Source organism: Passer domesticus, chromosome 7 (assembly GCF_036417665.1).
Source record: "Passer domesticus isolate bPasDom1 chromosome 7, bPasDom1.hap1, whole genome shotgun sequence".
In the NCBI taxonomy this organism is placed as follows: Eukaryota; Metazoa; Chordata; class Aves; order Passeriformes; family Passeridae; genus Passer; species Passer domesticus.
This window is the reverse complement of record NC_087480.1, coordinates 35,659,775-35,686,738: the sequence shown is the minus strand read 5'-3', so window position 1 is coordinate 35,686,738 and position 26,964 is coordinate 35,659,775. Positions and strand designations below refer to the sequence as shown.

General features: G+C 42.6%; 1 protein-coding gene across 10 annotated transcripts in view; it reads left to right on the top strand.

The window, feature by feature from the left end:
• Window positions 1-26,964, top strand: part of RASAL2 (RAS protein activator like 2) — a 162,378-nt gene that overhangs the window by 41,944 nt on the left and 93,470 nt on the right. For 2 of the 10 annotated variants that reach the window (XM_064427699.1, XM_064427695.1), the window contains exon 1: window positions 14,880-15,742. The exons of 4 other annotated variants lie outside the window; for them this stretch is intronic. In XM_064427699.1, the coding sequence (XP_064283769.1) occupies window positions 15,199-15,742 (544 nt within the window). In that variant the 5' untranslated portion in view covers window positions 14,880-15,198. Of the gene's footprint in view, window positions 1-14,878; window positions 15,743-26,964 lie in introns of those variants that run through there. 4 more of the 10 variants (XM_064427696.1, XM_064427698.1, XM_064427697.1 and 1 more) reach the window with 4 other exon arrangements.

Here is a 26,964-nt window from a genome sequence, read left to right as displayed (position 1 = left end):
TCCAGTCACTTTCCTTGTGGAGGTAAATTTGCAGTCACTTTCTGACATGGCAAAACACTAATTATTGCTGCTGGTGTAAACACTGGAGGTTTTGGGTTCAGCTGTCAGTGTATTCAGTTGTTGTTGTGATTAAATTCGTAGTCCTGAGGGCGGTTATCAGGTAACAGTAAGTTTTGAAAATGAGGTTTCCAATCTGAGAGGAGATAACAAATTAGATGATAGCTTAGGTATTAGGAAGAGTGAATTTAAACTGAGTTTTGTAAATACTGAAAGTGACTCTGGGGCTGAAAGTTATAATTAGGCTAGTCAGAAAAAACACAAACATTAATTTCCTGACTGTGTCTGTAGATTTTAAACTCTTAAAAGTCCCTGTATGAATTTTTTGCCATGGCTAGGTATTTTCTGGGGCAGTCAGAGGCAGTGGCCTCTTCTTTGAGCTAAATCCAGCTTTTCCCTGAGTAAGTGCTTTAAATAACTATTCTTGCTAAATTGCAGCTTTCTACCTGTCACGTTTCAAGAGCCCCACATCCATCCTCAGATGTGTATGGCGAGCTAATGGCAGCATTAGACCTGTCTGTGTCAGAAGCTGCTGCACTGGAATCTCTTTGCTGCCTCTTCACTCCTCCTGGAATCTCTGGAGTTAAGCTCTTGAGATAATGAGCACATGTTTCTTCCTTCTCTTCCCCTGCCCTTCCTCTCTCTGTCTTGTTTTGCCTCTTATTTCTGGCTCTTTTTCTGAGCTTTAAATGCACATTTATTCATCCTTTAGAGAGACATGGTGTTCTGTGTCACTATTCTCTCCTGTATTGCTACATAAATTCTGCCTAATTTTCCCTGTAGTGTTGTTTGTGCTGATTGGCTTCAGTTATTTTACAGGGAACCCTTGCATTTAATTGTATTGCATTTAATAATAGGAAAAGAATGTGAGAGTGGTGATTTCCCTTCCCCCTGCCTTTTCTGGCTTTGGTGGGATTACCCAGAAATTGCCACCTTCTGGTTCATTCAGAAGTTCCCTTAATATCTATGTAGTACAAAATTCAGATGTCTTAATGATAAAAGAGCTGCAGCTTCTATCTTAATATTCTTTCACTACCAGCTTTAAAAAGAGAAAATGTAAGTTGGTGTTGGAATAGAAATTTTTTGCAGTATTGAATCTATTGAACTGTGATTCATTTGATAGTCTAGAATTGTGATTATAAGAAGGACTTTCAAAAAGCTGAAGCAGAGGTGCAGGTGGATGAACTCTCCTGTTCAATTCAGTGATCAATCCCTGTAAATGGGAATTGAATGGATATGGGCTATTCAGCTGTGAAAAGCACAGTGACTACAGCAGGAAAGCTTGTGGGATTTAATCCATTTATTGGCTGTGTTTGATAGTTTGTTGCCTGGGAAGAGCAGAGGAGAGTAAGTGGGAAAAGCAACTGAAAGAACCCAGTGGGGTAGAAGAATGAAGGACAGAAATAAACCCAACTTTTTCCCCAGTGAATGTGACAAAGATTCTGAATAAGAAATTGATGTGCAATCATCTCTGCATAAATCATGCACTATTTCTGGAAAACTTCTTGCAGACTTCAAATTCCACTGCAGGCCTGACTAGTTAACAAAGCCAGTTCAAGAGGTATTTGTGTCCTCCCACCTTTGCTTACAGGTTCCTTTGAACTGCTTGAAACTGTGGAATTGCAAAACCACAAGCACCAAAGTGAAAGGTTTTGAGCAGCTCAGAACAACAAAGTACTCCTGCAAGGCCAGCTGACAGCCAGAGCTCCTGCAGGGTACAGCAGCCCAGTGGGAGCAGTGAGTTTTGGGTTTGCTGGCCTTTGCTTGTACTTCTGAGATCCAGTAGATGTTGAGTTGTGGATTCTCTCTGGACTTCACAGGCTTAGTTATCCTCCCTATGTCAAGATGACCATTGCAGCTTTGCAAAGTCATTCCCTGCATACCTGAATTTCCACCCAAACCACTAAGAAATGCTAAATTGGGTGTACATTCTGCCATTTAAATGTGGTTTAGTGGCTTGGCAGGAAATGTGAATTTTTATTCACTTGATAACAAAAGCTGTTTAATTTAGGCACAATAGAAGTTTGCAAAGTGGTTGGGATTTGGGGGGAAAGTGTTGGGAGATCTTGTACCCTGACTAGTGAGTACACAGTGACTCATGGTGCTGGCTCTGGGAACAGAGCATTCCACTTCTCAGCTGCTTGGGGAACATCATCTGTGGATGATGGGGAACAAAATAAATAAGACAGAGAAAGAGGAGCTCATGCCTTCTGTGCATCAGAAATATGGCCTGCATCTAATCTTTAGGGATCTAGAAAGGAAAGATTTGAATTACAGACTCAAAAGAGAGCTTGTTAAGATAACTTTATATCCAAAGACTGAATAGGAGTTATTTTAGATATCAACAACTAAAAATTTTTAAAGTGTAAAAGCAACTGTGTATCTGCTGTAGGACAGTAAATATCTGCAGTATTATCAGCTCTTGTCAAGCACTTTGGTATCAGTAATTTCTTGCTCATCTGTGAGAGTTAAAATAACCCAAAAGTTAGATGGCAGATGTGCAGCTTCCCATGGTGACGATGCTGCATCTGGTAGATGAATTCATCACAGAATCCCAGAAGGTTTGGGTTGGAAGGACCTGGAAGCTTATCTTGTTCCACCGTGTATCCCTGCCATGTGCAGGACACCTTCCACGATCCCAGGGTCCTCCAAGCCCTGTCCAGCCTGGCTTTGGACACTTCCAGGGATCCAGGGGCAGCCACAGCTTCTCTGGGCACCCTGTGCCAGGGCCTGCCCACCCTCACAGGGAAGGATTTCTTCTCAATATCTAATCTAAACCTACTCTCTTTGTGCATCTAAGTTCAGTGAAGTTTTATATGATACAAGCTGAGAACTGAGACTTCTTTCTAGTTTAATAATTAAATATTCAAACCCTCTTTATTGAAACAGTCCTTTCAGTGGTCCCACGCTGTCTTGCCCACTTTCTACTCTGGCTGCTGCATTCATTGGTGTGAGAAGTTCAGCAGTATGTTTGACAGGCCAGGTAAATGCATTAACAGATGCACTGAAAAATCCACCAAACCACAACTTATTAAACTCTCAAGGTGATTTGTTAAGGCTTATCTTGAGGATTGGCCTTTTGTATTTAATTGCAGCAAATTATATTCCTTGAGGGGTTTATATTTTAAGAAGATAAGCTCAGATTTGCCTTTTTTTTTTTTTCTTGTCTTCTACTACAGTTTATTCCAGAGTAGTAATCAGTTTTCTCATGTCAGTTTTCTAGACAGTCAAGAAGGTAAAGGAAGACTTGATATGCTTGACAGCTTTTCAGACAGGAAGAACTTGATTTTGTTTTGGTTTCAATTGTCCCTAAACGTGTGTTTGTACAGGGAGGTGAGTTTTGGCCCCTGTTGCTGGACGTCATGCCAGCTGCATGATGGTGAAACCACAGCAGCTTCTCATGGGCCTCAAAATTGTATCAATCCTGAGCACCAGCACCTTTTAGGCTAAAGCTCCTCGTGCCTGGCACTCTGGTTTGGATGCAGGAGGGCACAGCTGCTCCAAAGGCATGGGCTGGAAAGGAGACTTTCATGTGTTCCATCACCTTTCCTATTTTTCCACACCTGGTGTGAGCAGGAGAAGCACTAACTGGGTTCCTGTGTCCCCTCCTTTCCACTACAGCAGTGGGGAGAGGGTTGTTCTGAGCTTTGGCATCTTTTCCTTTCCTCTTTCCTTCCTGTTTAACCATCTCTACCCCCAAATTCTTCTCGGTGCTGATGGTCAGAGAAGAAGACACTATTTGGCAGGAAGCTGGGCCAGTTAATCTTTGCTCCAGAGATGAGAAGTGTAGGAGGAGCTTTAGTGACTCTTAAGACCTGACCTGGGTTTTCATAGTTAAAGAAACCTGGATGCATTAGTTTGGAATAGAAATAAATAGAATAACCCAAATTTGGCACAGGGTTGACAGGGCTTCTCTGTTTGTAGCACTTCTGACGTTGGCATTGTCCTGTTCTGTCCTCACTTGCTGTGAAATGAGGAGGGAGCAGGAAACGAGGACCTTGTGTTCATCTAAAGAGCTGGTGTTGGGAATGCCAAATTCTGAGGATTTCCTGGCCTTTCTTGTTTTTCTGGAAAGAATAAAACAACTTTAATAACACAAAAAATAAAATCTTGTCTGTCTGCCTCTTCCCTTGCCACTCCCCACCACTTCTGCCTTGTGCACTGCCAGCCTGGGGTGGGATGTTTCCAGGCTCCTTTTTGAAGATATTTATAAAAAAGTTGAGGCCCATATGTTTGTTTTTTCCCCTATGATTTCTTTACTGTAAGTCATTGTATTTCTGTGTAGTTGATCTATGTGTGGCAACTTGCATCTAGGGAGGGAAGTCACAAATGGGTTGGGCCCGTGCTGTGCAAACGTGGAGAAAGGAAATAAAAAAATAGGTTGACAAAAACCATAATAATGACTGCTGGGGACAGAAACTTGTTAAAAAATACAAGTTGAAACTAACTTGCTTTGAAACAATAAGAATAAATGGGATGCATAACTGTTACAGACTAAAATAGAGCAGGGAATGGAGGCCACAGATTTCTCTGCTCTAGCCTCCGCCTGCCCAACAAAATTTGGCTTATAAATATCCATAAATCAAGAAGGGCAAAGATACTTTAAGATATGATTATTTTTAGCAAGAGGGAAAAGCATTTCAGTGGTGTTCCTTCCCATATATTGTGGCGATAAATCCCATTATCTTGGTGTACTTGACAGCAAATCAGGATTTCAGGTTTGGTGTCCTCAGTATGTAGATTTTTGTTTCCAAACACAAAAGGGGGGAATTCTCCTTGTTTTCTACGTGCTTTGGGGAACAGAGGGAATACATGGCTGGATGTGTGCTGCAGGCAGGAATATCTGGTGGAAAGATATGAGCCACAGCAGGGCAGGGTGGGCAAATGCCCTGCCAGGTCCCATGTAAGGAGATTAGGTTTAGACTGCAGCCTGGACAGAGCAAAAATTAGAAAGGATAATACTGCATTAATTCACCCAGGTCTAGCTTCTGTAGCACAGTGACAAAACAAAATTAGTAATAGTCTAAAAATACAACCCTGAATAGAACTTTCTCCTCCTCCTTTTGCCCTGTGCTCCCTCCTCCCCTTGTTTCCCGCTTGGGCGCCCGAAGTTGGAAACTTAAAAGTGGATTTTGAATGGGATTTTTCTTCCTTCTCCTATTTGGGGGGAAAAAAATTAAAAAAAAATTTAAAGCTTGTTTCTGTAGCAGTGACTCAGTCCTGCAGTGCCTATCTGCCTTGTGTCAGGCATGGGGCTGTCTGGGGGAAGCAGAGTGTGCACATACCCAAACTGTGAGACAAGCTTTGAAATTGCACCAAGAGCACTCGGAGCATCGAGTGTGCCGGATCACACTGCGATTCCAGCAACAGCCAGAGCTGCCCTGGCTCCCACTGGGAAAGTGCTCACGCTGCTCCAGAAGGGGAGAGAGGCCAAACTGAACATGCATTTGGATAATTAGGTAAACAGTAAACAGGAGAAGGCCCCTTCTGCCCAAACTCCCTTGTTTTTTCCTGAAAGTCTATATTTAGATTTGGCAACCAGATTTATCACAGTGATTGGTGCATTGTTTGAGCAAGGTCACTGATGTGTGTGCATGTTTATCTCTGCTTAACTGGATTGCTTATTTGAAGTAGAAATACCTCCAAAAATATTATGCAGAGTTCTTGAAAACTTGTGTACTCATGCCCCAGAGCACATGGTCTTTATTAGAAAATAGATGCAATTATTCACGTTTGGTTTTGCAGCTTAAAGTCCCGAGGGATTTGTACATAAAACTGTGGAGATTTGATTACATCCTGATTTTATGTCTCACTGGTATATGAGTGTTTCATATGTGTAAAAACCTTTTTATAAGGCAGAGATTGTAACAAGTTCCTAAGTGAAGCCAGACGGGTGCTGTCCTGTCTGTTGGAGTTGGAATACACATGCTCATTAATTTGGTTGCTTGTGTCTTTATAAAACCCAGAGTGCCTTTGTGTTTTATATTTAGAGCAAATATTCTGGACTTGTTGGCAGGTTGGTTTGAGACTTCAAGGTACAATTGCAAAGTCAGACTTTATTGTTCACAGCAGTTCCATGCTGCTTGGTGAGGATGGAGCATGGTTTACTAACAGTGCTAGTGTGGTTAAGGTGAAAACAGCAAATATCAGCTCATTTTCCCTTTTACCCATGAAGTGAGAAAACAAAAGGCATTTCAGAAATGTCAACTGGAGAGGATTTTGCTCTAAGCAAGAGAATGCACTTCTGGGGGTTTGTTTCCTTTGTGTTTTTTTTATGGTTCCATTAAACCTTTTGGTTAAAATTCCATTTTTTTGCAATTAAGATAATTGAGAATGTATTTATTTTTTTTTTATGAGATTGGTAAACAGTGGCTGCCTACTGAAAGTCTTGCTCTCACAGACTTACAAAAGGGACTGTGCTCAATTTAGGAAGGATTGACCTTAGAGAGTTCCAGTCATCTGATGTCCACACCTAATGAAACCAAACAAGTAATTTTGGAGCTTGAAACAGAAATGATCTCTGGGACCACAATAATGACTGAAAAGACACAAAAGAGATGAAGTGCTTGCGCATGGCTTGCTGAAGGATGGGGCTCCACGTGCAGCTGACACTCCCAGCAGTGCTGAGGGTGGCCCTGGTGGCCTGGGACCCTGCCTGGGATGCAGTGACTCGTGCTTCATGCAAATCCTTTTCCACAATGTCCACTTCTTTGTTTTGTCCTGTGGTGAGGAAGTGTGTGCAGGTGTCACAAATTAGTTCCTTGAATAGTCTGTGAAAGAGAAATTATCTTCTTTCTCTTCCTCCCTCCTCCCTGTCCCTTCAAAGGGTGAAATTCTCCTGTATCTCTGCCTTCTGGGGAGAGAATCTTTTTGTGCACTGAAACTCCCAGGGCAGTGCCAGGACACACAGGTTCATCTCAGAGATCACACTCTGTGTCACGAGCCATGTCCTGCACTGGACATCTTTAATCATTCTTTAAATTGCAAGCTCAGAGCTTCAGCCACAGAGGGTGTGCTCCTTTCTCTCTCTCTCCGTGGTGTTTTGGTGCCTGCAGGTCACCTTGCTTCATCCCTTGGCTCTGTTGGCAGTGCTGGAATCTCCTCCAGGCCTGGCAGCAGCTACATCTTCATCACTGTCCCTGACATGTGGCTTCTGCCTGAGTCAAGGCTGTTCCTGACAGACAACCTGTGGAGAGAAAACTCTGCTGCTCAGAAGGTCATTGACATTTAAGAAATGCTGTTTTTTCTCCCTGCCCCCTCCATCTATTTTTTTTTTAATTTCTTTTTTGGTTGTTTCTTTTACTTCTTTCTCAATGCAGTGCTATAGCACCTGGAATTTTACACAGCCCCCTTTTCCATGCCACTCCTAAGTGTTTTCATGTCAGACTTTTGGCATTTTGAGATACTAGGATGTTTCATCTTTCCTCTCTGGAGTTTATTTCTCCATTTAGATGAAGGTTTGATCCTAAATTCCAGCTGTCACTGATTTGTGGTCAGTTGTTGCACTTTAATTTGCTGATACTAACACAACATTCAGATAGGGCTGCAAGGTGGCTGTTAGGATAGTTCTCATCCAGCTCAAGGAATTTCCGTACCTAAATTCAGAGCCTAAAATAATTCTGGATTTGTAAATTCTTCCTTTTGCTGTCTAGGGACGTGGCTTAGTGGTGCACTAGACAGAGTATTTCTATTACTGGTGGTGTTTAGATGATAAATGCAAGAATTTAATTATGCATGTTGCTAAAGTTCTCTGTTTATATACACTGTAAGAGTACACTCTCCAGTGATTTTGAAGAGTGTTGTCAATTAGCTGGTGGTTATCTTTTGCTGCCAGTTGGCTCTTACAGTGGGATTTCCAGGGTTTGAGAAGCTTTTAAAATATATTTACATTTTAAAATTTATTTACAAAACTAGTATTGTGTGAAGGAGTTGTTGATATCAAGATAGTTTATCTAAAAAAGGATAAAATAAGATAATAAATGAATTATAACTAAAATAACAGTTACAGCAACTGATTAAAAATATCCAGAATGACATTATAAACCCAGCTCCTAACATCCTTGGTGGAGAGTTGATAGGTCTTATTTTTGCAGCAATCTGCAGTGAGGATATGTTGCTTTCTAGATACATAAAAATAAAGGCTGGAAAGTTCAAATAAATGCACCTGCTGTTTGGGCACAGTTACCAAGACCATTTTGGAATGTTCATCCATTAAGTTGCCTATATACTGTAACTGTATTTCCTCCCCTAGTAGCTTAGGCTGTGATTGGTTTGATGAACACAGGGATCACATCTAGCAACAAAACTGTGTTTTGCTGGTAAAACCCTTGCTTTAAGATCGCAGCAGTAATGGTTTTTTTCCCCACACTCTCCAGAAAAATCCCAAACACTTCAGTTGGGAATGAAGAGGGGTGATGGGAAGTTAATTTTGCCTGCTGAAAACCAAGGCTATTACAAACTGAAATGAGCAGCTTGTGTATGATATTTCTGATGGTATTAAGCCTAACCTGTAATCATAAAGAAATGGATGTCAGGCTGGGCATAAATGCTTTATTTTTTATGCAGTCGAAGTTTATATATTTATATAAACATACTGATTTATTTGCAGTGTTGCAGAAGTTGACAGTGGGGTAGGTCAGTGCATCTGTGTTTCTGCAGGGGCTCTGCTTGGTGATCTGTGGCTCCAGAGGGTGTCCCCAGCCTGAGCATCCTGTGTGTGTCACAGCTCAGTGTTAAGGCCACAGCAAAGCCAGACCTGTGGCAGCAGCTGTGTCCCAAGCCAGGGCTGAGGGCTCTCCTTCCTCACAGAAATCCCTAAATCTCCCCAAATTTCTGAGGGGGGTGCCTCTCTTCTCTCCACACAGGTCATTCTGCTGTGACAGAGTAGTTGCCAGCATGTTTACCTCCAGGTCATGTATTTATTTATTTATTTGCTAAAATCCTTGCCTGGCTGGGGTGGCTCGCAGCTGCGTGTGGGCTCAGCCAGTGCCTGTGTCTGGCTGGCTCTTAAATGTATATTTTTATGGTCCTTGAAACTTGGCACGAGCTGTGTTTGGTCGTCAACAACAACAACAAAAGATTGCTAGTGGAATTAAAACCTGGCATCGCCGCTCTGCAGGTTTATTGGCGATGTATTGAAATGGGATTTTCTTGCTAACGTTTCCTGGCATCCATCCAAAGCCCAGCATCTCATAAATTTATATTATCTCTCTCTGCTCTGCTCAGTTGACAGGGCTGCAGCAGCTTCTCATGCAGATCACGGGAATGGCATGGAAAAATGAAACCAGGAGACTTTCACGTGGGGAGTTGGTATCAGCAGAGAAATTGTAGTGGTTTTGCCAAGGAATTAGAGGGCAGAAATCACAGAATCACTGAATGAGTCAGGTTGGAAGGGAGCGCAGGAGGTCATCTGATCCTGCCTTGCTACTCAAGCAGGGTCATCCCAGAGCACAGAGTTGCATCCAGACAATCTGGGATATCTCCAGTGAGGGAGACTCCACAATCTCCCTGGACAATTTCTTCTATGCATGGTCACTGCACAGTGAAGTTGTTCTTCCTCGTATTCAGGTGGAAATTCCCGTGTGTCTTGAGGGGTTTTCAGTACCTGCCTTCAGGAACTAGACCATGGCAGAAGCAGAGCTGGGTCAGGCTGCTTGGGGCAGGTTGGGCTTGGAGTAGTAGGGCAGGACAGCAGTTATAGCCTGCCTTGACACTGAAATTTAGGTGAGGTGCTCTGTGGCATTTAAATGCTCTTCTGTCACCGTTCAGCCTGCTCAGAGGCATGTCAGTCTCGGCATAGTGATAGTGGAAACAGCATTTCTTGATTTATGTAGGACAGGTGAGCTTGCAGCGTGGTCACTGAAGGCTTGGCCAGCTCCAGGCTTGGGAGAGGCACGTGGGGCAGCTTTGCTCTCAGCAGCTCTGCTTTGGGCTCAGTAAGGGATCTCTGGCTTCCAGCCACACCAATTCCAAGCCTCACTCTCCCAGTCACTCTAACCCCAAATGCAACAATTTCTAAGGTGCTGTTTCATTTGTCCTCTGTGTAACTTCTAAGCATTAATTAACACTAAATATTAAGAGGTCGAGTAAGTCAGGTGCACTGGTCTGCCCTGGCTGAGGAAAAGTCATATCCACCTGCAGGAAATGTTGCAGGGGGAAACAGATGCATCTTGGTGATAGGAGATGGGAAGGGGATGTTAGGTCATTAATTACTTAGCCTTGCATAAACAAAACTTAATATTTTGAAAAGTCTCTAATTTAAAGGGAAGGAAAAATCTTTCATCTTTTGTGCTATTTAACTACATGTCAAGTTGGGTCAATTAGGAAACTTCTGTGTTCATTCTTGCTTTATATATTGATTACTCCACCATGAACTGTTCCAGTGCACTGAGCACTGGGCTAGTTTTAAATGGGCGAAGAGCTAAGGGGAGCTAGACTGCTAAATCCATGATCCTGGCCCTCTGTATTCCTGCTGGTTTCTTTAGGGAGGATACAGGGGCAATTTGATTTATTTTTCTACAGGTTAAAGCTTATTTGATGGCTGTTTGTTGGGGACTTAAGCTGGGAACTTTTCAGAAGTGGTATTTGCTTAGCCTGCTAATTTTTCTCAATTAAAAGAGAGGATTTGGTTGAAACCAAGTGTGGTGAATAAATGTTCAGGGTTATCATGGATGTTGGTGGTTGTGTGGCATTTTGGTTTTTTTCCTCTTTTAACTCTCTTCTTTCCCCTTTTTCCTTCCATGTCTTTGTAAAAAATGAGAAGCTGGTAAGTTTATTTGGTCCAAAACTAATTTAGAATGGAGCAGTTCAGTCATGGGAAATTGCAGTTCATCCTTTTTTTACAATATAAACTATGAACTCAAATTTTACACTTTGTAGTGCTTTTACTCAAGCACTAGACAGCTTCCAGAGAGCAAGCAAGCATTAAACATTAATTTGTGGCATCAGAGCCAGGTTCTTCTTCCAGCTGCTTGGCAATGGTGCACTTGGGCTTTTCTGTGGTATTGCTTTTTTACTTTTTTAATTGGCTGGTAGTATTTATTAAACAACATACTCTGAGAAATTGCTGAAGCTCCTTGCAGTAGATCTAGGTAGTTTTTTCTGGAGAGCTGGATGGTGGAGAGTCGAATTTCCACACAGGAGGCCCTTGGCAAAGATTTATCTTCATGTGCTCAGTGCAAATGTAAGGCTGCTTGTGTATATTTTCTCTGAAATGTTATAAAGTTAAGAAAGATTGTTTTCCCAATACAGCCTTAAAGCTGAAATACAGTTACATTCCAACATAGCAAATCTGCATTTTGTGCATAAATTACTTAAATATCTAGGAGTAGTGAAATATAATGCTGTTAAACATGTCAAATGTGATGATTAAGTGACTGGATTGTTAGGAAGAAAATAGTAATTTTCTGAAAAGCTAAATGAATGATTTGGCACAATGAACTGCAAACACTACCAAAAAAAAAGAAAACTGAGAAAAATTTGCTGGTGGAGGATCACGATTGTAGGCAGTTGGTATTAAAAACAAGAGTAAAAATATTTCAGATTTTCTCAACTTAATTGACAAACTCATTTCTTCCCCTGACATTATTTTACCTGCTGACAGCTGAGTGGGTGGCTCAGTATGGCTGGGATCTCACATCACTAATACAGTGGCAGTCACTGCTGTAAGCTGATTTCTTTGTGGTGCTGAGACTGTGAAATGCTTCCCAGGATAAACTGCTGCTCTGGAAGGACTGGACTGGGGATCAAGGAGAAAGTTCTGCCTTCTGGATTACTCGCTGCATGTTCCATGGACACAAGAAATGCTGGAGCCACTTGAGACAAATTGTAACTCAGTGGCACTGAATTAGTGTAGACAAAGAGGTTTTTGAACATCATCATTGCTGCTGCTGATGTGTGTAAGGAAGGGAGAGATCAGTTTGACTCAAAGCCCAGGCTAAAATTTTTGAGTTAGCTGTTTTAAAGAATTGTCTTATTGGTAGACTAAGCAAACTTGTCTGTCAGTGTTTTTATGTTAATAAACATGTAAACCTTGTCTGCCTTTTTAGAAGCACTTCGAGAAAGGCCCTTTAACCCTCTGTAGAGTACACTGTGGAACCTCAGCTAGGCCAAGGATAACTTTTCTTTGATCACAAAATGTGTTCTTCTGAGTAGTGGTAACATGAAATAAAAAGTGAAACCAGAAATAAAAAAAAAGTCAAAAGCCTTCTCAATATTATTCAAACTTAAACTAAACTGTGACTTTGATGTTCTTGGGCTTCACGTAGAGTGCTTATTGAAGCCTTTCTCTGTATTGTTAGGTCTGCACAGAGCTGTGGTCCAACCCCTGGCCACACCAATAAAAATAGTTTGGAGTAGCAGTTAACCCATAACTGGTTTTGCATGTTGCTTCGTGCTGTAATTTGAGACGTGGTTAATCTTTCTGTGTGCTCCCTTGCTGAAAAGGGTGGTCTCTGTGAGTCAGTGATCAATGCAATGCCAGCTGTATTAGGAAGGGGATAGAGGGATCTTTCTATACAGTCAGGTGTCCACAGGATGGTGGTGGAAAAGGAGGGGAGAATCCTAGTGGTCATCTCTGTCCTCATGCAGAGCCTGGTGTCTTGCCTCAAGTTCTGTCCTGTCCAGAGTGCTCTTGTGCTAAATCCCTGCCTTGGTGCTGCTGGGCTCATATTATCTGAGCTGAGTGATTCCTCAGGGGTACCAAGTGCTCTCATAGGGCACATAAGGGCTCTCCAAGGGCTGTGTGGGTGCCCAGCCTGGCAGAGATCAGCAGGAACCACAAAGCACACTAGAAATCCACAGCAAGCCACCCCAGGAGGGCTTCAGCTCCTGCACAGTCTGTCTGCATTTCCTGTCCTCTCCTGCCCTTCTGTGCTCCCAGCCCAAAAGGAGATGTCAGTGTGTTAGTGGAAACTTATGCAAATACAGCTTGCAGAGCTGACCAGAAGCCTGCCTCGCATTCTCAGCTTTCCCTGCTGATTATGGCTTGTGCCACTGGAGCCAACCACATCATCATCCGTCGGATTTATTCATGCTCCTGAAGTTCCACAAAGCCTGCTTTACCAGCCTGCCTCGTTCAAAGCATTTGGCCAAAGAACTTCTGCCACATTAGCAGCAAAAGACTCAACAAGGAGAAGGAGGACCCATTACTGGCAGGAGTGGGGGACCCAGTAACAGTAGACCCCAAAAAATTCTGAGGTTCTCCATGCTTCTGGTTTTGCCTCAGTCTTGAAAACATGGACACCCGTGGCCTCGTGGTGAAAGGGATCAAGGAGGAGAACAGCTGCCAGCAGTAGATGAGGGTCAAGTCAGGAGTGACTTTAAAGAACCCATGTGAGTCCCTGGAGCCAGATGGGCTGCAGCCAAGGGTGATCAGCACCCCCTGGGATCAAGAAGCAGAAGACAAAAGCCAGCTTTTTTCTGGTGAAGTCTGTGTCTCATTTTCACAGGTGTACCAGTATCTCTGTGTTCACTGCTTGTGCCTCTTTGAAACTTCATTGCTCTGGGTGGAAATTGTAGCAGAGGTGTGGTGTAGGTACATTTGGTCACTCCAGACTTATGTTCTGAGCAGCGTGATGTTGACAAAGCACAAGAGGCAGCATCATTACTTGATGCAGAAATTGCATTACAGTGTCCAAGTTGTTTCTGTTTCTGGAGTTATTTGTTGTGACTTCTGAAACATCATCATTTTTAGATAGTTGCTTCTGTCGTTTATAATTGAAAAGTCTAACTTGCTACTGAGTAGAGAAATTGTTTTTTGATTTGAAGGAGGTTTTAGGGTAACTCCCTCTCTGTTCTAGGGAGCAGTGATACCCTTTCCCACATATACATACAAGTAAGGAAGTTTTTGCATCTGCAGCTGTCAGGAATGTATTTTGGCTGATGAATGCAGCCTAGCTTAAAGGTGGGATCCCATAGTGGGTCAGTTAAGCTTTATTGGTCTGCCAGACCAGATTATCATTTTATTTAACCGGAGGAGTAGTTTTCATTGTTACTTTATTGCCAAGGGTGTGTCAGCATTTCCATTATAAACCCCCTATTTTCAGGGATTTGTGTAGACTTGAGATTTAAGTGTTCTGGTCTAAAACTTGGCAAGCATGTTCTTCGTACACCAGCGGATATTTTCTTTATGAGATTTTAGAACGGTCAGCTGTTTCTTAAATTGTAGTGAAGGCAAGAGGGTTTTTTCCTCTTGGTTAAGCAGATAGGACTATTTTTTCCATCTCATTTATTGCAACTAGATTTATGAAAAATAATCCCCTATTCTGCCCTTTAAAAAGGGAAGAAAGGGGGAGGAGAAAAAGGAGTATCTTCCTGCTACCCTGTTCTGTTTGCCATGCCTCAAACCCTTCCCTTTGGTCTGTGTTTGGTGAAGTCCCACCCACCCTTCTCTCCTCCTCTTTACTTATTTCCCTTCAGTGTATTTACACTCTCACTGCGTTGAGTTGCAGAGTTTGTTCTCCTTCCTCCATTCCTCCTCTTTGTTTCCTGTCTTGTGCTTTCAGCACTCGATCCTGATAAATCTGCCTGCATTACCTTTCTCTAAAAAGGCAGCTCTGAGATACTCTTAAGTGATACAACATACCTGTGGTAAATAGAAACTTTATACTTAACTATATATATTAATATATTTTGCTACTTAACTGAAGAACACATGCATGACTCTTAGTTGAGTACTGCAGTTTTTCATTGCTTTTCTGAGACGTTGCTGTGTCTCTAGAGCAAAGTACTTTCACATTCCTTTTTTTTTTAACCAAATCTTTAATGTAGACTGAAAAAAGTGAAGTGTGATTGGTACAGAACAGCACTGTGGGTTTTCATTGCCGAGCTCTTTTAGTCACTTCCTGACAGCTTGGTGGAGAAATGTGACAGTCCAGGAAGCGATAGCAAGCTCAGCAAGGCTTCATCTGCTGTTAGAAGTTGGTGTGCTACAGGTGAGGGCACCTCCTTCTTGTGGAGATGTAGGAATACCTGGTTCTGGGATTGGTGCTCAAGGTCTTCAGGAAGAGCCTCTGCTGTTTTGCAGTTCACAGCCATGAACAAGGTAAATGGAGATGTAAAATGGTGAGTGAGGAACTACAGCTACGTGACTACTAAGCAACAAGGAATGTAAGTGAAGCGCTGGAACCCAAAGGGTGGAAAATGAGTGCTTTCAAAAAGCATCATAGTCTTTCTCCCAGGACCTTCAGAAGATCTTTGTCAGAACAAGATGCTGGCCCAGCTGCCTTGAAGGACTACCACTGGTACCACCAAATGAAAAGCAAGAAGTTGAATAAACAGATGAGTTTTGACTCAGAGAAACCTCTTGGAGCGTACAGGTGGCCAACACATCCTTGGCCTCCCTGGAGGGTGAGCAGAAGAGCGGGCTCCTCCGGTTCGAAAGGGGAATGCAGTGACCCACATCTTGGTAAAAGTTCTGCGAGCATGGATGCTGACAGTCTCCAGGAAGGCCCACGTGAGCCGCTGTTCCCGACGAGGAGCCGGCCGTCGCGCGTTCCCTTCAGCCGCTCGCTGTCCGAGCCCGTGCGGCCGGCCCTGCAGGCCGAGCAGCAGGGCTTCTTCATCCACAGCATCTTCTCCTCGCTCTCCAGCGGCTTTGCAAAGATCATCAGCTGGAAAGGGGAGCCTGTCAGCGAGTCCATGGCTGAAGGGAAGACAGAGGACAATCAAAGTGTTGTGAGTACAGGTAATGAGCTCGCTTTTGTGTTGTTCTGTTTGTGTAACAGGTGAGTGTAGTGAGACGCACCATAATTGTTTAAACTGTTGTGTAACTTGTCTTTATTAACGTGACAGTGATGCTCTGCTGCTCTGTCTTAACTTTTAAAAACCAACTGAAAAAAGGTCCTTTCCTGATGAGGAAGTGGTATGAGATGTTTCGGTGTATGCTTTAAAACTCAGAGATCCCTTTAGAACAAGCATCACCTGATGGTAGCAGTAGCATTTCCTTCTCAAGTGTGTGGTATTTGCAGTCCTGCAGGCACAGTATCCTCTGTGCTGCCCTGATTGAGATATCAAGCCTGCTCCTGTCAGTGAAGTACCAGGGAGAGAGAGAAATTAAGCTGTCTTTTAAACAGAGTTCCAGACAGCAGAATGGATCTAGTTCCTCTTACCAGATTCTCCATTTCGTAATCAAGCAGCTGGATTGGTGTCTGCTCTCTGGTAGATGCCAAGGACAGGCATGTTGCAAGGGTTTAGCCAGCTGGGATTGAGGTCAGCAAGATGCCAGTCTGAGATTTCATTTAAATCTACCCTGCTGATAACACTATTAAAGCAGGGCAGGAAAAAAAATGGGGGGAAAAGAGGATAAGCTTGCCTTTTTTCTCAGGCTTTTCTGAAACTTTCTAGCTGGGCTACCCAGCTTGACCCTGGTAACTGATGATGCCTGGAAAAAAATCCACAAAATTTATTTTGGGTTTTATTACAAATTTAAACTTTCCTTCTCCTCAAAACCTCAGCACTTTCCAGAGTCCTCCAGATTATCATATTAAAAACCTGATAAAATCTGGATACAGTTGAGGCTGCAGGACAAGTCATCAGTGTTCCAAAAAATTCAGCAGTAGTAGTGAAAGAAGAATATACTATGTCTGTTCAGTCTCAGTCACAGTGAAATGTCCCTGACAGGCTTGTGTTTGCTATTGGAAGCTGTCACGTTGCTTTAAAACAAAAAGAAATTATCAAAAAGAAATAACTAAGAAGGATTATATCTGTTCAAGCCTATTTATTTACAATCACTGGTTCATTTCTCCAAGACCTTTTTCAATAGAAATTTGGCTTGATGATGCTTAATGAATTGCGTGGAACACATGAGGGGGTAAAAGAAAGTAACAGGACTACTTTTCTTCTTGTTCTTTTCTGTTGAGCTTTCTAATTAAGGGGTTAGTTGGGATTTTTCTCTCATCTGTATTTATTCAGATTAGGAACAAAGGTTTCTACTACAGGCTCTCACTGTTGTTGAGACCTTCTGGGAAGGTACTCTATGTGATATGAGCATTTTGGATGAGGATGCCACAGTCTGTGAAGGGCTGAGCATCCTTCTTTCCTCTGTTTTGGTGCTCTTTGATACCAAATGGTTCTCTCATAGCTCACAAGTATTGCCAGTCTGTGTTATTGGGATGCTTTGCTTTTTAGTAGTATGTAAAGTAAACAAAGGAAAAGGATTATTTGTGAGAAGGCACCACTTGGTAAATGCTTCATGTCAGCTGTGGTACAGTGACAGAGCCTTTTGGCTTTTTTTTGGGTGGGCCAAACCTCTGTCTGTGCCTGCCAAAACTGGTTTTGCAAAGGGAGTCAAATTCAGGAACTGAGAGAAAAACAATGGGTCTCTAGATTAAAAGTCAAACTCTCTCGAGGGAGGAAATTGTAGCTGAGAAGGTGTTTGAGGAAATAAGTTTGATGAAGTCACCCATTAAATCACTTGCAATAGCCAGGTCCTGCTTGGGCCATTTCACAGGAAAACAGAGCTTTTGGTGGGATGGAAAAATGCCTCCATGGGTTTCTTTTCACCCTTTGCCATCACAAACATTCTATCTCTGCTCCCTCAGGTGGATGACAGCTTGTGTTTAACAGAACTAGTTCACCCTGTAAGAGGTGCAGCTGTGTGGGATATACAGTCAGAGGACAACTAATTGCTCTCCACTGGTTTTATTTTTTCTTAAAGGAGTGTTGCCTGTGCTGTAATTAGCTGGAGCTGCTGGGCAGAGCCTCCTGCCCTGTGCAAGACTGCAGGCTGAGACCTGCTAAAACTGTGGTAAAACTTGTGAACTCCTGGGGTTTAGAGCTGAGGTCTGAGGCAGGTGACTTGGAGATAAAAGGGGTGAGGGAAATGTACATCTGTGATGTTCTTCAACCACAATCTAGAAGTTCAGAAGGGATCAAATCTTGCATTCTTCCACATGAGTTTAATTCAGTGGGGGTCACTGAATTATCCTCTGACTCTTTTGGTGCTTGCATGGGCAAAGGGTCTTTCCATGCCTACAGTGCTGTTTATTGTTCAAGGAAAAATGAAGAAGAGGGATGTTTTCCTCTCCTCAAGAAGCAGAACTTGGTAATCCTCGTGCAGCTGAGATCTGTGGTAAAAGTGCTCAGGCACTCTAACCACAGGATGGTGTGAGACATGGGGTTTCTCCAAAGTATGCAAACAGCTTTACACTGAAAAGCTTGATCAAAAGTGCCCCAGGAAATGTCTGTTTGGACAGAAATTCTTGTGACAATGATTGAAACCCAAGAGACCTTTTCTGTGTTGTGAAATACACAGTGGGAGAGGCACAGTTTGGACTTGAACCAGGAGAACCCAGGGGTGCACGTTCCATCTCTGTTCTGTCCACAAAGCCAAGTCCTCTACTTCCACAGCCTCACTCAATTAAAAGTATTTCCACTTTCCTCTGAAATACTTGGAGATTATCAACTTTTTCAAAAGTTTGTGTTCCTTCTAATGCTTGCCTGGCCTCTTGTGTTTTGCTTCATCTCTGTGCCAGAATGGCAGAATGGTTCCCTTTTCAGGAAACGCTTAACTCCCAAAAGAGGACCAGTTGTTTTTATGGCAGCTTGAAGAGGGAAGTGGGATTTAAAAAGAAAAGAAAAAACAAGATCTGGGTAAATATTTTCCAGTTGGTCTCACAGTCTAGGAAGCATGTTCAGACACTGTTTCATCAGTTCTTGGCTGTGCAAATCCCTCCTGCATGGACTCACTCATCCTCTTAGGCGATGAAAGGATGCTGAACCCCAGGAGAGCTGCGTCCTTTGGCTCTGCCCAGAGCCTTGGCTGGATGCAGAGCCTCCCCGAAGTGCATGGCAGGCTTTCTGCATCCCACTGCAGTGTGGGTTTGGGGAGAAGGGCACAGATGGAGGGGACCATCAGCAGGAGTAGCAGAGCTCTTTCCTGGTGTGCTGCGTGGATCTTCCCAGGAGCAGCCTGGGCCGGGTTTGGGTGTGAGTGAAGAGCTTTTGGTGCATATCTGCTGCTTTCTAACCACTCTTAGGGCCAGGCATTTGGAACCAGCATTTCCCCTGGCATGTGCAAAGCCTGAAGGTAAAAGGTCTTATACTCACTATTATTATTATTATTACTGTTATTTACTATTATTATTTAACACTTCTAGTGTGTTGTAATTAGGAAATAGTTGACTTCTGATGGTAATAGCGTGAATTATAGCATCTGTATTGTCTCACCCTTCTCATGAGACTGAAAATAGAATAAAATTTTTCACAATGCCTCTCAGTTGCCCCATCTCTGGGTCAGGAAAAGACTTAATCCAGCAATTTACTACTTAAGGAATCTAAGAACATATTAATTTCTATTAAATATGTTAGCTTGAGGAAGGAGAAGTGCCGTTCTGATAAAGTTGTTGATTGAGAACATACCATGATATGGGTAGAAAGAAGAAGATAAGGAAGGAGCTATGCAGACAAAGCCTTGGATCTAAGGTTGTGGGTGAGCAGCTGCACCTGTTCTTATTATTTCTGAGTATTACCAGTGACCCTTTCACACTCTTGAGAATGGGTTTGTGAGAGAGTTCTCAGATAACATTTATTTCGCTGTTGCTTATCTGGATCTCAGGGTGGTGTGTGTTTAATTGTAGACTGATGACAAAATAATCCTCCAGTAGAATGCCTTACCTATATCTTCCCTGGGTATCTCTGGTTTGGTTTGAGGGGGTGAGGGTAAACACTGGTTTCTTTTACTTAGTGTGTGTTTGGTTTTCACAATCACTCTCTTGTTAATGTTTTTTATTCAGCATTCCTTCCTTCTCTTTTGTCACCTGGATAAAGATATGTCTCTTCAGTCTTTTAATTTTGATATTTTGATTTCAAGCTTTCATTCATTTTATAGAGGATTTGTGCCTTGAGTGAGAAATATTTTATATCCTTGCTTTTCCAGAAGTGCTTGGGTTTTTTTTATAATTCACTAAAGTAATTTGAACTCTATGCCTTCTTTAAGATCTTTACACTGTAGGTTTATTAAATTACATTTCATACATATTTCCATATAAACTTATCTAGAGATTTGTATTTTCCCATTTATAACTCAAAACCAAGGCAGTTCCCTGTTTAGTTTCTTTCAGCAATTCCCAAAATACAAAGCTGTTTCTTCCTGAGTAGGAATTCAATATTTATTACTCATTGGAGCAGCTTTTATGTATTCATGTTTTTAAAACCACTTGCTCATTTTAGAAGCCCTTCTACTGACTCATGTTCCTCCACTCCCAAATCTCTCTTGCTCTTAAGTAGTTTATTTTTGGTGGGGTTTTTATTAGGGAAGTTTTACACAATTGAGCTTATTCAAGTGTTCCTTTAAGTGCTGTGCAAATGCCTTGTGCTGTGAAACCTGATGTTGTTGTGGAAAGGTGTAGTCTTAATATTCCAACTCCTTCACTTTTAATTATCAGAGCAGATTCAAGATAGCTGCTTGTACAAAATCCCTCATTGTATTAAACTGTAGTTCTGTGTGGTTATAAATAAGAAAATAATTGTGTAGTTATAAATACAAAAATAACTCATTGCTGCCTGGTTTCTCTCTCTTTTTTAAAATGTAGTGTGGTCTCATGGTAGTAAATGTTGTGTTAACATGGTATCTTTGAAATTAAGGGATCTGGGGATGCACAGGGAACATTTCTGGCATTTGACAGCTTTAAGTATCACTTAAACATCCCTCCCCACTACTTCCTTCTGCCTGGTTCATCCCAGCCATTGTAACGTTTAATGTGGGCTATAGGCTAATACTATGCAGCTGAATATTTATGAACACAACACAAGATAATTAGCTGTAACATCTGAAGCCAATAAAATTATGCTTATCTGATTTTAATTCCACTTAACGGACAGTATCTCTATGCAAGTGGTTGCAGTCATTTCAGTGTTGACTGGTGATTTTCATATATTTAATCCCCAGCCCACTTTGTCAGAATCCAAAAATTCACATTTAATGGGATGAATGAGGATGTTTATATTTGTAAGAGCTCTTTTCTGACTCCAGAAATCATGGCAAGTGACTGGCAGGGCGGTATGTTCCTTTTTGCCATTTTTTGTGGTCTGTATCTGCAGGACTGTCGAGATGTTGTACTTTGTGCTGCTTGTGCAGAGGAGTCTGACAGCTGGAGCATGCAGGAATATTATCTGTGATCACCTTGATCATGAGAAATTATTGCATGGGAATTATCTGAGGAGAGGGTAATCGTGTCCCGGAGACGTCTTGTCTCCTGTGTTTTCTTAGCAGGGAGAGAGTGCTTTGAAGAGATGCAGCTTTCTTGGAGGCAGCCAAAGAGTGGAAGTGTGGAGATTAGGAGAAAGGGCTCCCGGTGAAGTAAAGCTCTGGGGTTTTGGTGGGAGAAGCTTTTCCTTTGATAACAGGCCAGACAGGGTCGAAAAGAGGTGGCTGGAGGAGGAAAAAACAGTCTTTGCTTTCCAAAGGAGAAGCTGTGTCTGGAGCAGGCGGGTTTGGAGTCTCTGACAAAGCTCTGTGTTCCAGCTGTGGAGTCTCCAGAAGGAGAAACTTGGGCTGTGAGACCCAACAGGGAGGGATGTCCCAAGAGGACAGCGGGAGATGCTCACAGCCCGGGGCTGTCTGTGGGATGTCAGCACCTGCCCCACAGCCCAGGAGGGGCCCAGATTGGTCCTTGCCAATCCCCTTGAGGGGCCAGCAAGCCCAGGCTTGGGAAGTGTGAAAGAAACTGTGTTAGACTCTTCTCAAAATTCTGTGTTCTTCTTAAAGACAGCCCTAAATCGCAGCTGCCAGAGGGTAAAGAAAAGGGAAGTGTTCCCAGTGGTTCAGTTCCAGCTAAGCTTATTTGACACTGGAAATGGGAGCCTTAACTCTTCCTGACACACATACATTTGAGGCCTGCAGTGAGAGGGTAACTTCTGCCGTGGTAAAATTTTCTTCAGGCAAAGCTCCCTGGTTTGCATTTCCACAAACGCTGCCCGTAGTGGAACTTGGCGCGAGATGAAAATTGCCTTCGTGCTTACAAAACGAGCGCTTCCGAGGCACATTGACCCTTTTTTCCTTAAAATAACAAACCCAGAGGAAAGTATTTGGGTTTTAGGCCTTTGGTTTTTTTCCAAATAACGAATGGTGCAGATTTGCAGTGCTAACAGTATGTGATTTAGGAATCAAAGCAATGGCATTTTAGAAGTAAACATGTGCAAGATTATCTCTGTGCACTTATTTATCCCATTACTTTGCTATAGAGTTGCTTGATTGCCTGCTTTAACTAATTAACTTGTATTATCATTTAGCCTTATGCTTTCTGTGGTGATACTTTCTCTGTGGTAGTTACTCAAGAGACTCTTTAGACTCTACTGAAATAAATACTTCATAATCCTGTAAAACATCACTTGTTTAAAGGAAGCTGTTTATGTAAACAATAGGCTAATGCATGAAACTCTTGACATGTTAGCATCGAAACCAACTGTCTCCTGAGTGGTTTTGGTCTTACTCTGAGGAATGCTGAAGCTCTACATCTGGTCTTCTGTGGGTGAGAGAGCTTTTTACAATTTACAGGACCACTTGTTCAAATGAACTTCAAAAATATTTCCTACAGAGAAGGTGATAGAGAAAATTACCAAAATAGCTTCTTGAAGAAGCTCCTGTTTTGGAGAGTAGGCATTCCCTGTCTTTGTGCCTTGTGGGGATAAGCTGGTCATTTTGATCTTTGAATTTGGTATAGAAGATCTTTCTCAAAACATGGGAATTGAGTAAGGACGTGTAGTGATAGGATATGAGGTTAAGGTTTTAAACTGAAAGAGAGTGGGTTTAGTTTCCATATTCAGAAGAGATTCTTCCTGTGAGGGTGGTGAGGCACTGGCACAGGGTGCCCAGAGAAGCTGTGACTGCCCCATCCCTGGGAGCATCCATGGCCAGGTCAGGGTTTGGAGCAACCTGGTCTAGTCAAAGGTGTCCCTGCCCATGGGCAGGGACAGGAACAAAATTATCTTTAAGGTTCCTTTAAATCCAAACCCATTCTGGGGTTCTGTGGAAAACGACTTGTCTGGAAACTGCTGCAGAGAGGAGCCAGATGAGTGACAGTGATGTGTGAGAACAGGAGTGAGCAAACCCACTGCTGCAGTCAAATGCATTTATTTGTGTCAGCTCTCACCACACATTGCTATTGATGCTGTCTGTAGGTTTGAGACTTAGGGGGTCAGCATCATGTGGTTTTTTGAGGTTTGAATTTGAGTTCCTGAGATTTGTTAATTGTGCAAAGGTCTCTTTTTCTTTTTGCCCTTCCTTGCCAAAGACAAATCTCTCTTTCTAAAAGGTACAAGAAGGTACTCTGTCAAGTCCAATGGCAAGTTTTAAGCAGACCTGCTTACTCATTTTATGTCTGACTCCAGGTGCTTTTGCATGTTTTATAGGTATTGAAGAGCTTTCCTGTATCCTATATTCTGACTCCTCCCAAGTAAAATCTTCTGAGACTATCAGATATTTCTGTGATGATAGTATGGTCAGAGCTTTAGTTGCATCTCACTCATCCTAAGATGAGTTGCTGTTGATTTTCTTCTACTTACACCTATGAATTTACAACCCATTTTCATAGAAAAAACAGTAGCCCTTTTGATGTAGATACTCTTAAAAGCAATTTTCCTCTAACAGTCATTTAGTGACACGGATGCTTTGGCAGGCAGGTTTGGCTGGTTTTGACCATGAACTACAAAAAAATCTGCTGAACTGCAAACTCTTGCAGTGTGTCTCCATCTACCTTCTCTCTCCTATTAGTTCTGGCTGCACTTGTAACACAAGCAGAGGCTTTGTTGGCAGCAGAGATCAGGCAGTGCCCCTGAGAGAGCTGCCTGTGAAGGGAAGAGGGTGAACACACAGATCCAAACAGCTCCCAGTTGCCTTCAGTTATCTCCACTCACGCAGTGCTTTTTTTACCATTACTGATGGGGTATTTTGGCTGTGTCCTGTATAAATAGCCTCTCTCAGTAACCACTTCCTCTGCCAGCTCTGTGAAGCAGTGAATCCTTGCATGCCTGATGTACTGTGGTGCTGCTTGTGCAGGCTGGGCTGGCTGAGTGTGTAGTGCTCAGCAAGGGGAGGATTCTGGCTGCACTGTGGTTTATTTGTAGGTTTCCTGTCAGCCCTCCTGTAGCTGATAAAATGTGTGGTTCAAGCCACTGATGTCTCATATGATAGCCTGTTTCTTTATTGAGATAGTACTTGAATGATACTGAGACTCCTACAGAAATTGGGATGAATTTTTGAAAAGGAGTGGAGAAGGAAGGGATAAGTGTTCAGTCTGTTGTAGCAGAGACAAATCATTGTCTTGATGTTGGTTTTCATTATTTCCAACTGTGCCTTCCACCTCCACTTGCATATGCAACTGTCATGTGATAATTTGGCTCTTCTTTATGGTAAAACAGTGTTAGGGCTGACCTGTGTTGGTAAAAGCCTTTCAGTCCAGAAGAGCTGGTTGACAGCTCAGGGCATCTAGGAGAGTGTTGAGTACCCTGGCAGGTGAGGCCCTTGTGCCTTTGTGTGCTTAGGCATTTATACAAAGAAGTTTGTATATTTTTTATATGTCTTTTTTGTGTCTTTTACTACATAATCTCAAGAAAATGTCTGTGGCAGTCACCCTGGTACTTCAGCACAATCAGTCTCTGTGATTAATACTAAAGGAAAGAGCAAACCAAGACATGTCAGGAAAAGGTGGTGCAAAGTTTTCTGCATCTTGGCCGTGCAGAGACAAATCCTGAAAATTCCAAAATCAGGCTGGTGCCCTCCTACACACAACTGGTGAGCCCAGGCCAGGGCTGGGGATCTGGGGCTGCTGATGCTGTTGTCCCCTCCTCACACACACGTGGCTGCTGTTCAGTTCTTTAGCTGTGCTAACAAGGTATTTTCAGCTGCTGCACCCACAGCAGCAGGGAGGAGGCTGCCACAAAACCTGCCTGAGGAGCTCATTATAATGGCAGCTCCTTAGCTCCTGCTTGGGTATACTCTAAAAGGGGAAGACTTCTTTTCAGGGAATCTATATTCCCTTCTTCATTGTGGAGTTTCTTTTGAGCTTCCTGTGAATGCTTCATGCCTATAAAGAGAAGTGATGGCCCTTAAATATAATTGTAAAATACATTGTTATTTTTTCTGGGAGGATTTATATGTGTAGAGCAGGAGTTTTGAGTTACTTTGACAAAAGACATGAATGGCTCAAACGTACTAATTGAAAAATTTCTGTTTGCACAGGAACCAAAGCAATTTATTGGGTGCATATGTAGCATCTTGTAGAGCCAGCAGCCTCCAAATGCAGGAGGCTGGCTGTGCTGTGCAGCATATGTACCCAGACTTCTGACACCTTCCTACTGTTACTGTGGAAACTATAATTCCCAACACAGCCCTGAAACAGGAGGTTTTTATCTGCAAAAGGGGACAAGGTCTGCAGATGAGAGAAAGAAATATTCCTGTGCAGTGTGAAGCCAGCTGGGGCAGTGGCTGTGCAGGATTTGTGTGGTTGTGCTTGATGTGGAATTGCATGTTCAAATGGATGTTGATGTGCTTATTGTAATTTTGTAAAATTGTAATGGTAAAAATCCAGGTGGGTGGGTTGTAAATGCAATGAGACATATGGACCTAAGGAGACCTATGTTGAGAAGTGGAAACTAGGGAATGCAAGGGAAAGAAAAAACATCCTTAGAGAGGCAGACATTTCTGAATTATCAGGTATGCAAAAGGAAAAAAGTGACAGCAGAGAGGCTCATCACACTTCTCCCTGCCCCCAACAGGCCCAGCCTGAATTAAAAACACATACAGCAATCTCCACTCGGAATAACTTCTGCATGGCTATATAATTTCAAAGAGAAATGCTTTCAGGGTGATGATAGGTTTTGTCTACATCTGTAATGTCTCATTTGTCTTTGGATACCCAACAGCCTTCGCTTTGTTTATTCAGAGCTAAGCAAACATGAAGCTGAATGTGCTTTCCAATGATCAATGTAAATCAACGTGAAAAATGGAAATCATTATAAAACATACACACACATATATATTTAGTGAGGTTTGCTAGATTGATTGCTCCTAAACCTAGAGCTTGGCTGCTCTTACGTGCAGAGAATTCACAAAGAGACAGCCATAGCCCAGGGACAGTGAAGTGTGGTCACTGATGGATAAAATAAAATTCATGTCTGTTTGCATTTTAATGGATTTTAATCACATGAGAGTTTGGGGGAAAAAAATAGATTTTTTTTTTTTTCTTTTCATCATTGTGTCTGATTGCTTCAGGGCTAACAAAAGTGGTCCCAGGTACTGAGATACCATTTTCAGTTCTTGTGCTCTTGTTTAAAAAGGCTTTTGCAAAGACAAGGGATGTGCACAATCATCATTACTCACTGAGAGCAGGACAAATAGTACCGGTCTGTAGATGTAGCAAGGAGAGCAGAGCTTGAAGTTTTTGGCAAAGTAGTGAGGGGGAAATGAGCAAGAGGCCATGGATGGTTTTTATCACCAGAGATTTACAAAAATAAGCTTAACATCCATCAGGGGCTGGGGGGTAGGGTGGGTACCATCCAGCTCTAACCATGTGGAAGCAGCACCATCTGTCTCTGGCAAACTAAAACTCTTGAAGAAAGGGAGATGTTCCTTGGTCTTTCGCTCTTTGGGGCTGCCTCTCATCTGTTTGCCATTCCTGCTCTCTGTGACATGATCTTCATACGTATTTTCAACGTTCTTGCTTTGTGCTGCTGGCAGGGACCAGCTCTGCCCAGCTCACCACTCCTTCCTGCTGGCCCTGCTGCTGCCTCATTCCTGCTTTGTCAGCTGCTTGTTTCCTCTGGAACTCCATCCCTCCAATTCCATATTGGGTGAGATTTATCCCTCAACCTCCAGAAATATTTTTTTGTTCAGGAGCACCATTGCTTAGGCAACTAAGCCAGGTATTTTGTGCTAATAATGTCACTTAAAGAAAAAAAGGGAAGGAAAAA